At 48.4% G+C, this 13,744-nt stretch overlaps 1 protein-coding gene across 1 annotated transcript in view; it reads left to right on the forward strand.

Annotated features, from left to right (window-relative positions):
- The first annotated feature begins 2,187 nt into the window (after positions 1–2,187).
- Positions 2,188–13,744, forward strand: part of LOC147710130 (E3 ubiquitin-protein ligase TRIM39-like) — a 151,665-nt gene continuing 140,108 nt past the window's right edge. The window contains exon 1 of the mRNA XM_086920825.1: positions 2,188–2,695. Within this exon, the coding sequence (XP_086776951.1) occupies positions 2,279–2,695 (417 nt within the window). The 5' untranslated portion in view covers positions 2,188–2,278. The remainder of the gene's footprint in view (positions 2,696–13,744) is intronic.

The raw sequence follows: 13,744 nt of genomic DNA on the forward strand, positions 1-13,744 counted from the left end.
AATCACTCCCAGCTGAAAAACAAACAAGATAGAGCTACATACACAAAATACAGAAATCACTCCCAGCTGAAAAACAGACAAGATAGAGCTACATGCACAAAATACAGAAATCACTCCCAGCTGAAAAACAGACAAGATAGAGCTACATGCACAAAATACAGAAATCACTCCCAGCTGAAAAACAGACAAGATAGAGCTACATACACAAAATACAGAAATCACTCCCAGCTGAAAAACAGACAAGATAGAGCTACATACACAAAATACAGAAATCACTCCCAGCTGAAAAACAGACAAGATAGAGCTACATACACAAAATACAGAAATCACTCCTAGCTGAAAAACAGACAAGATAGAGCTACATACACAAAATACAGAAATCACTCCCAGCTGAAAAACAGACAAGATAGAGCTACATACACAAAATACAGAAATCACTCCCAGCTGAAAAACAGACAAGATAGAGCTACATACACAAAATACAGAAATCACTCCTAGCTGAAAAACAGACAAGATAGAGCTACATACACAAAATACAGAAATCACTCCCAGCTGAAAAACAGACAAGATAGAGCTACATACACAAAATACAGAAATCACTCCCAGCTGAAAAACAGACAAGATAGAGCTACATACACAAAATACAGAAATCACTCCCAGCTGAAAAACAGACAAGATAGAGCTACATACACAAAATACAGAAATCACTCCTAGCTGAAAAACAGACAAGATAGAGCTACATACACAAAATACAGAAATCACTCCCAGCTGAAAAACAGACAAGATAGAGCTACATACACAAAATACAGAAATCACTCCCAGCTGAAAAACAGACAAGATAGAGCTACATACACAAAATACAGAAATGAAGAGCCACAAGACGTCACTGGATGGCAGCACCACCTGCCAAGCCCAACAGAAATCGTATGATCTGGAGGATGGCAGGATAACAAACCTTATAACCAGCGCGCTACAGAAAGCAAAAGTGATGAGAACTCAAGAAGAAAGCAGCAAATACAGAAGAAATGAAACTTCCAGAGTATCACACGTTATCTATACTACAGCTCATGCAGGAGAGAGCCACTGTCTAACTCCCTCCCAGAGGCAGGGGGTGCCACATGGGACAGAGTCCGCTCTGGCTCTATCTGCCTCTCAGGACGGGGCACCCTGATTGGTGACTGACACTGCCCCAGCCCCCCTTGCAGCCAGAATAGTCCAGTCCACTCCTGAAGTGGGAGGTCCGGTGGGTCCCATTGGCCAGCAGCATGTTAGACCCCACAGAGTGTGCCTCTAGTGCTCACCTCTTCTGTGACCCCCCCTCCCTCCCCCGCCCTCCCCCCCCCCCTCCCCAGGGAGAGGGGTGGGGAGGGTCTCACCTCTGGTCTCTGTCCGCATAGATGGGAACCAATGGCAGAGCTGCAATGGAAGCTTCAGCTCCACTAAGGATAGTTCGGCAGGTGCAGTGACACCGGGGCTCAGGGGGGTAAGGGGCTCACTGCACCCCAATTATAGATGTGTTTTTTTACTCCCAAACTGGGGTATGGAGCCCATTTGCACTGGTAGCAGTAATGCCCACAGCACCTCGCTGCTGCACTGATTAGATTCCGCCCTCTAGTGGTAGGGCGGGGGTAGGACTGAGAAAGAGAAGGAACAGCAGGCGAAGATCGAGGCTGCGAGGCCTGGGGCAGGAACAGCAGTGCAGGGGGGTGATGGGTCAGGGGTGAGGGTCCTCGGCATTGATGGGGGGGAGGACTGGAACAGGAGCAGCAGTTGGTGCTCAGCTCAAGAGGTTCTCGTTAGAGCTGTGGCCAGGGCTTTAAGTGGGATGAAAAAACTGGTCTCTTAAAGGGGCGTGACCAATGTAATTAAGCACCGTTGAGACCCGGCCCACTTAAAGCTCTGGCTCTGGCAGCTGTGTATAGTATCTTAGACCATAAATTGCTGGTGTGTTTAGCTGTGAAAGGTGAAACACTTACATGTAAAGCACAGGAGACAGAAGTAACAGAGTCTGTTCTGTTCTGTGCCTGTAACATGAACCAGGAAGTCCCAGCGCACGCAGAGAGGGACAGACACACCCACTGCACACAGAGAGGGACAGACGCACAGACACACCCACCGCACACAGAGAGGGGCAGACGCACAGACACACCCACTGCACACAGAGAGGGGCAGACGCACAGACACACCCACTGCACGCAGAGAGGGACAGACACACAGACACACCCACTTCACAAAGAGAGAAACTGAAACTTACCTTCACTTCCTGCATTTCTGCATCATGGCGGCAGCAGCTCAGCTCGGGAGCCTCAAGGAAGAGGCCACTTGTTCCATCTGTTTGGAGTTTTTTAAGGATCCGGTGATGATTATTGATTGTGGCCACAACTTCTGCCGCTCATGCATCACCGCGAGCTGGGAGGGAAGAGATGGAAACTTACCCTGTCCACAGTGCAGGGAAATATCTTCTGGGAAAAACCTCCGACCCAACAGACAACTGGGTAACATGGTGGAAATGTTAAAACACCTTCATCTGCCCCCTGTGAAGCCCTCGGAGGAGAATCTATGCGAGAAACATAACCAGGCACTGCTGCTGTTCTGTGCAGAGGATCAGAGGATGATATGCTGGGTCTGCCGGGAGTCCAAGGAGCATAAAACTCACTCAGCAAGTCCCATAGAGGAGGCTGCAGAGGAGCACAAGGTACGTCTGTCGGCTTTCAGGGACAACCAACTCGCACCTTAAATAAACCCGGTTGAGAAGCCTGTAAAGGTGTACATGGCGTGTGTGTGTCTGTCTGTCTGTGTGTGTGTGTTTACAGTATGGACAACAGAGGAGCACAAGATAGGTCTGTGGAAATTCAGAGATCAGAAAGTCACTCGGTGCTTCACATCAAGGGGCAGCCTGAGCACAGACCCTGTGTGTACAAATGTTCAGAGGTCACAAATCACCCTGTGTGTCCCACGGAAAAGGCTGCAGAAGACAACGAGGAAAGTGTGTGGATTTTGAGCTTTCACAAATAAAGACATTGTAATTTCCACACGGGAAGAAGTTGCAGAGGAGCACAAGGTATGTCTGTGGGTGTTCAGGAATTACAAGGGAATTCACTTGTTAAGTCTTGAAGAGGATACAAACTATATTTTAGGGGGTGAAGGAATAAAAATTCACACCATCAATCCCATAGAGTTGGGCGCCTAAGAGCACATAGTGTGTATGTGGGTAGTCAGGATTCACAAATTAAGACAATCTGAGTCAGAAAGAGAAATTCAAGGAATATATGTCAGCTTTCAGGGATCACAGGTGTATACGTACTGTGTGCTCTTGGGCACCCTTCTCTTTAGGACCTTCTGAGTGGGTTTAGATCAATTAAAACACCAAACATACTTTGTATCCCCTTAAAGATTTAATGAATCACTTGTGAATCCTGAACACCCACAAATATCCCCGGCTTCTAACTCTGGAACCCGGTATGAGGCTGGTCTATGGTTGTCTGTTCTCTGTTGCAGACCCTGTATGAGGCGGGTCTCTGGTCGTCTGTTCTCTGTAGCAGACCCTGTAAGAGGCCTGTCTCTGGTCGTCTGTTCTCTGTTGCTGACCCTGTATGAGGCTGGTCTCTGGCTCTGTTCTCTGTTGCAGACCCTGTATGAGGCTGGTCTCTGTCTGTTCTCTGTTGCAGACCCTGTATGAGGCTGGTCTCTGGTTGTCTGTTCTCTGTTGCAGACCCTGTATGAGGCTGGTCTCTGGTTGTCTGTTCTCTGTTGAAGACCCTGTATGAGGCTGTTCTCTGGTTCTGTTCTCTGTTGAAGACCCTGTATGAGGCTGGTCTCTGCTTATCTGTTCTCTGTTGTAGACCCTTTATGAGGCTGGTCTCTGGTTGTCTGTTCTCTGTTGCAGACCCTGTATGAGGCTGGTCTCTGGTTCTGTTCTCTGTTGAAGACCCTGTATGAGGCTGGTCTCTGGTTCTGTTCTCTGTTGCAGACCCTGTATGAGGCTGGTCTCTGGTTGTCTGTTCTCTGTTGAAGACCCTGTATGAGGCTGGTCTCTGGTTGTCTGTTCTCTGTTGAAGACCCCATATGAGGCTGGTCTCTGGTCGTCTGTTCTCTTTTGCAGACCCTGTATGAGGCTGGTCTCTGGTTGTCTGTACTCTGTTGCAGACCCTGTATGAGGCTTTTCTCCGGTTGTCTTTTCCCTGTTGCAGACCCTGTATGAGGCTTGTCTCTGGTTGTCTGTTCTCTGTTGCAGACCCTGTATGAGGCTGGTCTCTGGTCATTGGTTCTTTGTTGCAGACCCTGTATGAGGCAGGTGTTCGACTGTTCTCTGTTGCAGACCCTGTATGAGGCTGGTCTCTGGTCGTCTTTTCTCTATTGCAGACCCTGTATGAGGCTTTTCTCTGGTTGTCTTTTCCCTGTTGCAGACCCTGTATGAGGCTTGTCTCTGGTTGTCTGTTCTCTGTTGCAGACCCTGTATGAGGCTGGTCTCTGGTCATTGGTTCTTTGTTGCAGACCCTGTATGAGGCAGGTGTTCGACTGTTCTCTGTTGCAGACCCTGTATGAGGCTGGTCTCTGGTTGCCTGTTTTCAGTTGCAGACCCTGTATGAGGCTTGTCTCTGGTCATCTGTTCTCTGTTGCAGACCCTGTATGAGGCTGGTCTCTGGTATTCTGTTCTCTGTTGCAGACCCTGTATGAGGCTGGTCTCTGGTTGTCTGTTCTCTGTTGCAGACCCTGTATGAGGCTGGTCTCTGGTCGTCTGTTCTCTGTTGCAGACCCTGTATGAGGCTGGTCTCTGGTCGTCTGTTCTCTGTTGCAGACCCTGTATGAGGCTGGTCTCTGGTCGTCTGTTCTCTATGTCAGACCCTGTATGAGGTTGGTCTCTGGTTGTCTGTTCCTTGTTGCAGACCCTTTGTGAGGCTGATCTCTGGTTCTGTTCTCTGTAGCAGACCCTGTATGAGGCTGGTCTCTCGTCGTCTGTTCTCTGTAGCAGACACTGTATGAGGCTGGTCTCTCGTCGTCTGTTCTCTGTAGCAGACACTGTATGAGGCTGGTCTCGCGTCGTCTGTTCTCTTTTGCAGGCCCTGTATGAGGTTGGTCTCTGGTCATCTGTTCTCTGTTGCAGACCCTGTATGAGGCTGGTCTCTGGTCGTCTGTTCTTTGTTGCAGTCCCTGTATGAGGCTTGTCTCTGGTTGTCTGTTCTCTGTTGCAGACCCTGTATGAGGCTGACCTCTGGTTGTCTGTTCCCTGTTGCAGACCCTGTATGAGGCTGGTCTCTGGTCGTCTGTTCTCTGGTGCAGACCCTGTATGAGGCTGGTCTCTGGTTCTGTTCTCTGTAGCAAGCCCTGTAAGAGGCCTGTCTCTGGTCGTCTGTTCTCTGTTGCTGACCCTGTATGAGGCTGGTCTCTGGCTCTGTTTTCTGTTGCAGACCCTGTATGAGGCTGGTCTCTGGTCGTTTGTTCTCTGTTGCAGACCCTGTATGAGGCTAGTATCTGTCTGTTCTCTAGTGCAGACCCTGTATGAGGCTGGTCTCTGGTCGTCTGTTCTCTATTGCAGACCCTGTATGAGGCTGGTCTCTGGTTGTGTTCTCTGTTGCAAACCCTCTATGAGGCTGGCCTCTGTCTGGGTTCATCACCTTCAGTCCGCAACTTTTAGTCCGCATACCTTCATTCTGCATACCATTATCCCGCAAGTACTTTTATTCCGCAGAATATTACAATGCATGTCATTATATCTTATATGCTTTTAAGCTATGGTTGGTTCTGCAAAAGTTGGGAATTCCTGTCGATTTGCTTACACTAATCATGCGACTGCATGAATCCAATTTCGCAAGAGTACAGTGGGGTGGTAATGGGGAGACAACCTCGGACTTCCCTGTCGAAAGGGGTGTCCGACAAGGCTGTTCCATGGCTCCCTTACTCTTCTCGTTATTTATTAACGGGATTGTCAAGAGAATGTTGGAGGCAAGCGTAGACGCTCCGTCGTTAGCGGACACCAGGGTCCCGATCCTGATGTTCGCTGACGACACCCTTGTCTTGTCCAAGACCCCTGCGGGGCTGCAACGTGCACTAAACATTTTCGATGTCTTTTGCACAGAGCAAGGGCTTGAAGTGAACGTGGGGAAAACGAAACTGATGGCTTTTACCCCACGTCGCAGAATATATCCTAAGGTAACCCTAAATAATAGCAGGTTAGATACTGTTAAAGAGTTCACATATTTGGGGGTACAGATAGCAGAGGGCGTTGGTTGGTCGCATCATTTGGAAAAAGTGGTCATAAAACACCAACAGCTCTCAGGTACTTTGCGGGGGGAACACCGTAAATCCAAGACAAAACCAATTAAACCCGCACTCATAGTGTATGACGCAAAGGTCTTAGGTGCCACTTTATATGGTGCGGAGTTATGGGCTTGGGACAATCTCGTGGCTCTACAGACATCCGAGAACAAGTTCCTGAGAGGGATCACAGGACTCCCACAGAGCACCCCCTTAATCCCACTTTTTCTGGAGTTGGGTAGACGCCCGATTGCCGATAGAGCACGACTGCGCCCTGTCCTCTACTGGAGACGTCTTTGGACGACTCCAGAGATTAGACAATATGCGGAGGGTTTTTCTTTGGATAATCAAGGAAGATATCTTCCATAAAATAAAATGGCTTAAAAATCTGAAGGCCATGCTAATTAACTTGGGGTTCTCCAATCTTTGGAACAACCCCGTAGGAGAAGACTTCCCAAGCAAAGAAGCCCTCAAATCACAATATTGGGACTGGGTGGGTGGTAATCTGTTGAAAGATGCTAGGCCTGACTCCATGGCTGGTCGCTACCTGGAGACAAAAATCTTTCCTATCCTAGAAAATTACTGGGATACTATTACGGTACCAATGGATAGGAAGCTCGTCTTTCAGTTGAGATCCGGATCCATCCCCTTAAAGAAACTGACGGCAGGTTGGCATAGTTCGACCAATAGGTTATGCCCAGCCTGTGATGATGCTGTAGAGAGCGCAGGCCACTTCCTATTTGTATGTAAAGCATACTCATCACCGAGGAGAATATGGCTTACGCCGGTATGCAAAAACCTGGGGACACGTGACCGCGCAGTGGCTTTAAGAATCTTGTGTACAACAACCCAGGAATCGATAGTTATTGGGGTAGCCAAATACCTGGGTTGGGCTTGGGCAATCAGGCGACGATCTCTGGGGGGGGATTAGATAATCAGGTTTTCCTTTTAATTTAGGGTTTAAAGTGTAAAATTACTTGCCATATGTCAATTTTATTTGCTAGTACTGTATGAGCTGCACAGAATGTTATATGAATTTATATCTGTAAATGCTATGTTTTACTTTGTAATGTTTGAAATTTTATACTGTGCTTTTATGAGAATTTTCTCGAATAAAGCTTATACAACAAAAACAAGCTTTTATCACGTATGCTTTTACAACGAAATTCGTTGTAAAAGCATGAATGGTAAAATCATATGTTTTTAAAATTGAAGTGTAAGGTAAGTATATGGTTTAAGTTTGGGGGTGCTGGGGTATATGTTTTAGGGGTTCAGGGGTATTTTAAGGGTGGGTTTGGGTTATGGGGTACAGGAGTAATTAAGGGTTATGGGGTATGTTTGCGTTTTGGGGTACAGGGTTATTTTTAGGGTTTGGGGTAGCTTTGGATTTTGGGGTACAGGGTTATTTTTAGGGTTTGGGGTAGCTTTGGATTTTGGGGTACAGGGTTATTTTAAGGGTTCAGGGGTAGGTTTGGGTTTTGGGGTACAGGGGTATTTTTAGGGTTCAGGGCTTGGTTTGGGTTTTGGGGAACAGGGGTATTTTTAGAGTTCAGGGCTAGGTTTAGGTTTTGGGGTACAGGGGTATTTTTAGGGTTCAGGGTTAGGTATGGGTTTTGGGGTACAGGGGTAATTTAGGGGTCAGGGCTAGGTTTGGGTTTTGGGGTACAGGGGTATTTTTAGGGTTCAGGGCTAGGTTTGGGGGTACAGGGATATTTTTAGGATTCAGGGCTAGGTTTTGGTTTTGGGGTACAGGGGTATTTTTAGGGTTCAGGGTTAGGTATGAGTTTTGGGGTACAGGGGTAATTTAGGGTTCAGGGGTAGCTTTGGGTTTTGGGGGACAGGGGTAATTTAGGGTTCAGGGCTAGGTATGGGTTTTGGGGTACAGGGGTATTTTTAGGGTTCAGGGCTAGGTTTAGGTTTTGGGGTACAGGGGTATTTTTAGGGTTCAGGGCTAGGTTTGGGTTTTGGGGTACAGAGGTATTTTTAGGGGTCAGGGTTAGGTATGGGTTTTGGGGTACAGGAGTAATTTAGGGTTCAGGGCTAGGTTTGGGTTTTGGGTACAGGGGTATTTTTAGGTTTCAGGGCTAGGTATGGGTTTTGGGTACAGGGGTATTTTTAGGGTTCAGGGTTAGGTATGGGTCATGCTGGGGGTAGTGTTTTAGGGTTTTGGGTAGTGTTGTAGTGTTTGGTCATGCTAGGGGAAGTGTCATAGGGTTTAGGGTAGTGTAGTGTAGGGTCATGCAGGGGGTAGTGTTTTAGGGTTTAGGGTAGTGTTGTAGCGTTTGAGTAGTGCAGGGTCATGCAGGGGGTAGTGTTTTAGGGTTTAGGGTAGTGTTGTAGCGTTTGAGTAGTGTAGGGTCATGCTGGGTGTAGTGTTTTTGGGTATAGGGTAGTGTTGAAGTGTTTGTGTAGTGTAGGGTCATGCTGGGTGTAGTGGTTTAGGGTAATATTTTAGTGTTTGTGTAGGGTCATGCTTGTTGCAGTGTATAAAGGTTGTGTTGTAGTGTTTGTGTAGGGAAGTAGAGTGCTTTATGGTAGTGTTGGGGGGTCGTGCTGGGTAGTCTAAATATAGGTAATGGACTGTGTGTTAAGGGTGGGTGGTGCAGGGGTTCTACTTTAGAGTGTAGTGCAAGGTAGTGTAGGATAGGGTGCTCTTACTTTCTTTAACAACTTTTAAAACGAGTATACATTTAACATGCATGCCTTTTCGTTTTAAAGGCATGCGTGCTAAAGGCATATTCGTTATAAAAGTATGCGTTTTTTTTGTTTGTGGCCTAATGGTATTTGCAGGATTTTTTTTGCGGACTAATGGTATGCAGGATTTTTTCATGCGGGATAACGTCATATATTCCTCTGTCTGTTCTCTGTTGCAGACCTTGAATGAGGCTGGGGTCTGGCCGTCTGTTCTCTGTTGCAGACCCTGTATGAGGCTGGTCTCTAGTTGTATGTTCTCTGTTGCAGATCCTGTATGAGGCTGGTCTCTGATTCTCTGTTGCAGACCCTGTATGAGGCTGGTCTCTGGTTGTCTGTTCTCTTTTGCAGACCCTGTATGAGGCTGGTGTCTGGTTCTCTTTTGCAGACCCTGTATGAGGCTGGTATCTGGTTCTATTCTCTGGTGCAGACCCTGTATGAGGCTGGTCTCTGGTTGTCTGTTCTCTATTTCAGACCCTGTATGAGGCTGGTCTCTGGTTGTCTGTACCCTGTTGCAGACCCTGTGTGAGGCTGATGTCTGGTTCTGTTCTCTGTAGCAGACCCTGTATGAGGCTGGTCTCTCGTCGTCTGTTCTCTGTAGCAGACCCTGTATGAGGCTGGTCTCTGGTTGTCTGTTCCCTGTTGCAGACCCTGTGTGAGGCTGATCTCTGGTTCTGTTCTCTGTAGCAGACCCTGTATGAGGCTGGTCTCTGGTTCTGCTCTCTGTAGCAGACCCTGTATGAGGCTGGTCTCTGGTCGTCTGTTCTCTGTTGCAGACCCTGTATGAGGCTGTTCTCTGATTCTGTTCTCTGATTCTGTTCTCTGTAGCAGACCCTGTATGAGGCTGGTCTCTGGCTCTGTTCTCTGTTGCAGACCCTGTATGAGGCTGGTCTCTGTCTGTTCTCTGTTGCAGACCTGTATGAGGCTGGTCTCTGGTTCTGTTCTCTGTAGCAGACCCTGTATGAGGCTGGTCTCTGGTCGTCTGTTCTCTGTTGCAGACCCTGTATGAGGCTGCTCTCTGATTCTGTTCTCTGTTGCAGACCCTGCATGAGGCTGACCTCTGGTTGTCTGTTCTCTGTTGCAGACCCTGTATGAGGCTGGTCTCTGGCTCTGTTCTCTGTTGCAGACCCTGTATGAGGCTGGTCTCTGTCTGTTCTCTGTTGCAGACCTGTATGAGGCTGGTCTCTGGTTCTGTTCTCTGTAGCAGACCCTGTATGAGGCTGGTCTCTGGTCGTCTGTTCTCTGTTGCAGACCCTGTATGAGGCTGCTCTCTGATTCTGTTCTCCGTTGCAGACCCTGTATGAGGCTGACCCCGGTTGTCTGTTCTCTGTTGCAGACCCTGTATGAGGCTGGTCTCTGTCTGTTCTCTGTAGCAGACCCTGTAAGAGGCCTGTCTCTGGTTGTCTGTTCTCTGTTGCTGACCCTGTATGAGGCTGGTCTCTGGCTCTGTTCTCTGTTGCAGACCCTGTATGAGGCTGGTCTCTGTCTGTTCTCTTTTGCAGACCCTGTATGAGGCTGGTCTCTGGTCGTTTCTTCTCTGTTGCAGACCCTGTATGAGGCTGGTCTCTGGTTGTCTGTTCTCTGTTTTCCAGACCCTGTATGAGGCTGCTCTCTGATTATGTTCTCTGTTGCAGACCCTGCATGAGGCTGACCTCTGGTTGTCTGTTCTCTGTTGCAGACCCTGTATGAGGCTGGTCTCTGGCTCTGTTCTCTGTTGCAGACCCTGTATGAGGCTGGTCTCTGTCTGTTCTCTGTTGCAGACCTGTATGAGGCTGGTCTCTGGTTCTGTTCTCTGTAGCAGACCCTGTATGAGGCTGGTCTCTGGGCGTCTGTTCTCTGTTGCAGACCCTGTATGAGGCTGCTCTCTGATTCTGTTCTCCGTTGCAGACCCTGTATGAGGCTGACCCCGGTTGTCTGTTCTCTGTTGCAGACCCTGTATGAGGCTGGTCTCTGTCTGTTCTCTGTAGCAGACCCTGTAAGAGGCCTGTCTCTGGTTGTCTGTTCTCTGTTGCTGACCCTGTATGAGGCTGGTCTCTGGCTCTGTTCTCTGTTGCAGACCCTGTATGAGGCTGGTCTCTGTCTGTTCTCTTTTGCAGATCCTGTATGAGGCTGGTCTCTGGTCGTTTCTTCTCTGTTGCAGACCCTGTATGAGGCTGGTCTCTGGTTGTCTGTTCTCTGTTTTCCAGACCCTGTATGAGGCTGGTCTCTGGTCTGTTCTCTGTTGCAGACCCTGTATGAGGCAGGTCTCTGGTCGTCTGTTCTCTGTTGCAGACCCTGTATGAGGCCGGTCTCTGGTTATCTGTTCTCTGTTGCAAACCCTGTTTGAGGCTGGGGTCTGGTCGTCTGTTCTCTGTTGCAGACCCTGTATGAGGCTGGTCTCTGGTTGTGTTCTGTGTTGCAGACCCTCTATGAGGCTGGTCTCTGTCTGTTCTCTGTTGCAGACCTTGTATGAGGCTGGGGTCTGGTTGTCTGTTCTCTGTTGCAGATCCTGTATGAGGCTGGTCTCTGATTCTCTGTTGCAGACCCTGTATGAGGCTGGTCTCTGATTCTCTTTTGCAGACCCTGTATGAGGCTGGTCTCTGGTTGTCTGTTCTCTGTTGCAGACCCTGTTTGAGGCTGGGGTCTGGTCGTATGTTCTCTGTTGCAGACCCTGTATGAGGCTGGTATCTGGTTGTGTTCTGTGTTGCAGACCCTCTATGAGGCTGGTCTCTGTCTGTTCTCTGTTGCAGACCTTGTATGAGGCGGGGGTCTGATTCTCTGTTGCAGACCCTGTTTGAGGCTGGTCTCTGGTTGTCTGTTCTCTGTTGCAGACCCTGTATGAGGCTGGCCTCTGGTTATCTGTTCTCTATTGCAGACCCTGTATGAGGCTGGTATCTGGTTCTATTCTCTGGTGCAGACCCTGTATGAGGCTGGTCTCTGGTTTTCTGTTCTCTGTTGTAGACCCTGTTGAGGCCTGTCTCTGGTCATCTGTTCTCAGTTGCAGACCCTGTATGAGGCTGGCCTCTGGTTATCTGTTCTCTATTGCAGACCCTGTATGAGGCTGGTATCTAGTTCTATTCTCTGGTGCAGACCTTGTATGAGGCTGGTCTCTGGTTTTCTGTTCTCTGTTGCTGGCCCTATATGAGGCGGGTCTCTGTTGTCTGTTCTCGGTTGCAGACCCTGTATGAGGCTGGTCTCTGGTTATCTATTCTCTATTGTAGACCCTGTATGAGGCAGGTATCTGGTTCTATTCTCTGGTGCAGACCCTGTATGAGGCTGGTCTCTGTTGTCTGTTCTCTGTTGCAGACCCTGTATGAGGCTGGTCCCTGGTTATCTATTCTCTATTGCAGACCCTGTATGAGGCTGGTATCTGGTTCTATTCTCTGGTGCAGACCCTGTATGAGGCTGGTCTCTTGTTGTCTGTTCTCTGTTGCAGACCCTGTATGAGGCTGGTCTCTGGTTCTCTGTTCTCTGTTGCAGACCCTGTATGAGGCTGGTCTCTGGTTATCTATTCTCTATTGCAGACCCTGTATGAGGCTGGTATCTGGTTCTATTCTCTGGTGCAGACCCTGTATGAGGCTGGTCTCTGGTTTTCTGTTCTCTGTTGTAGACCCTGTATGAGGCTGGTCTCTGGTTTTCTGTTCTCTGTTGTAGACCCTGTTGAGGCTGGTCTCTGGTCGTCTGTTCTCTTTTGCAGACCCTGTATGAGGCTGGTATCTGGTTCTATTCTCTGGTGCAGACCCTGTATGAGGCTGGTCTCTGGTTGTCTGTTCTCTGGTGCAGACTCTGTATGAGGCTGGTCTCTGGTTATCTGTTCTCTGTTGTAGACCCTGTATGAGGCAGGTCTCTGGTTGTCTGTTCTCTGGTGCAGACTCTGTATGAGGCTGGTCTCTGGTTATCTGTTCTCTGTTGTAGACCCTGTATGAGGCAGGTCTCTGGTTGTCTGTTCTCTGGTGCAGACTCTGTATGAGGCTGGTCTCTGGTTTTCTGTTCTCTGTTGTAGACCCTGTTGAGGCTGGTCTCTGGTCGTCTGTTCTCAGTTGCAGGCCCTGTATGAGGCTGGTGTCGAGTTGTTGGTTCTCTGTTGTAAGTGAAATATTAACATCTTTGTGTTACATCTATACTACTATTATAAAGAGAGAACTGTGTCCTTTGAGTCAGGTAAACTCGAAAACTACACCACCAATCCAAACACCCAAGACATCTTTGAAAACCTCAGGGCAAGCAGAAGAACATAGGCTATATAAAAAGAAAAAATATACGTGGTTTAAAAAATTAGGAATAAAAATAAAGTAGTCCCTTGCAAGTAGCGCCGGCCGCGACGTCTGCGTGATGACATCGGGAAAGAATTTGGGCGTTTTAGTATTGTTTCAGCAAAGGGGACTACTTTTTCTTCGTTTTATATCTGCCCCGTTTTTATAAGGTAATGGCTGATGCCTGCAAGGAAACTATCGCTCTTACTAGCAAGAGTCTGTTTATTCGTATTTTATAGCTCACTGCCCTTGGAGCTGGCAACACTGACCATCGGTGAAAAAATGGCCCGCGGACTACAAAATGAACTGTAGCAGACCCTGTAAGAGGCCTGTCTCTGGTCGTCTGTTCTCTGTTGCTGACCCTGTATGAGGCTGGTCTCTGGCTCTGTTCTCTGTTGCAGACCCTGTATGAGGCTGGTCTCTGTCTGTTCTCTGTTGCAGACCCTGTATGAGGCTGGTCTCTGTCTGTTCTCTGTTGCAGACCCTGTATGAGGCTGGTCTCTGGTCTGCTCGCTGTTGCAAACCCTGTTTGAGGCTGGGGTCTGGTCGTCTGTTCTCTGTTGCAG

The sequence above is a fragment of the Lissotriton vulgaris genome, chromosome 5 (assembly GCF_964263255.1).
Source record: "Lissotriton vulgaris chromosome 5, aLisVul1.2, whole genome shotgun sequence".
NCBI lineage: Eukaryota > Metazoa > Chordata > Amphibia > Caudata > Salamandridae > Lissotriton > Lissotriton vulgaris.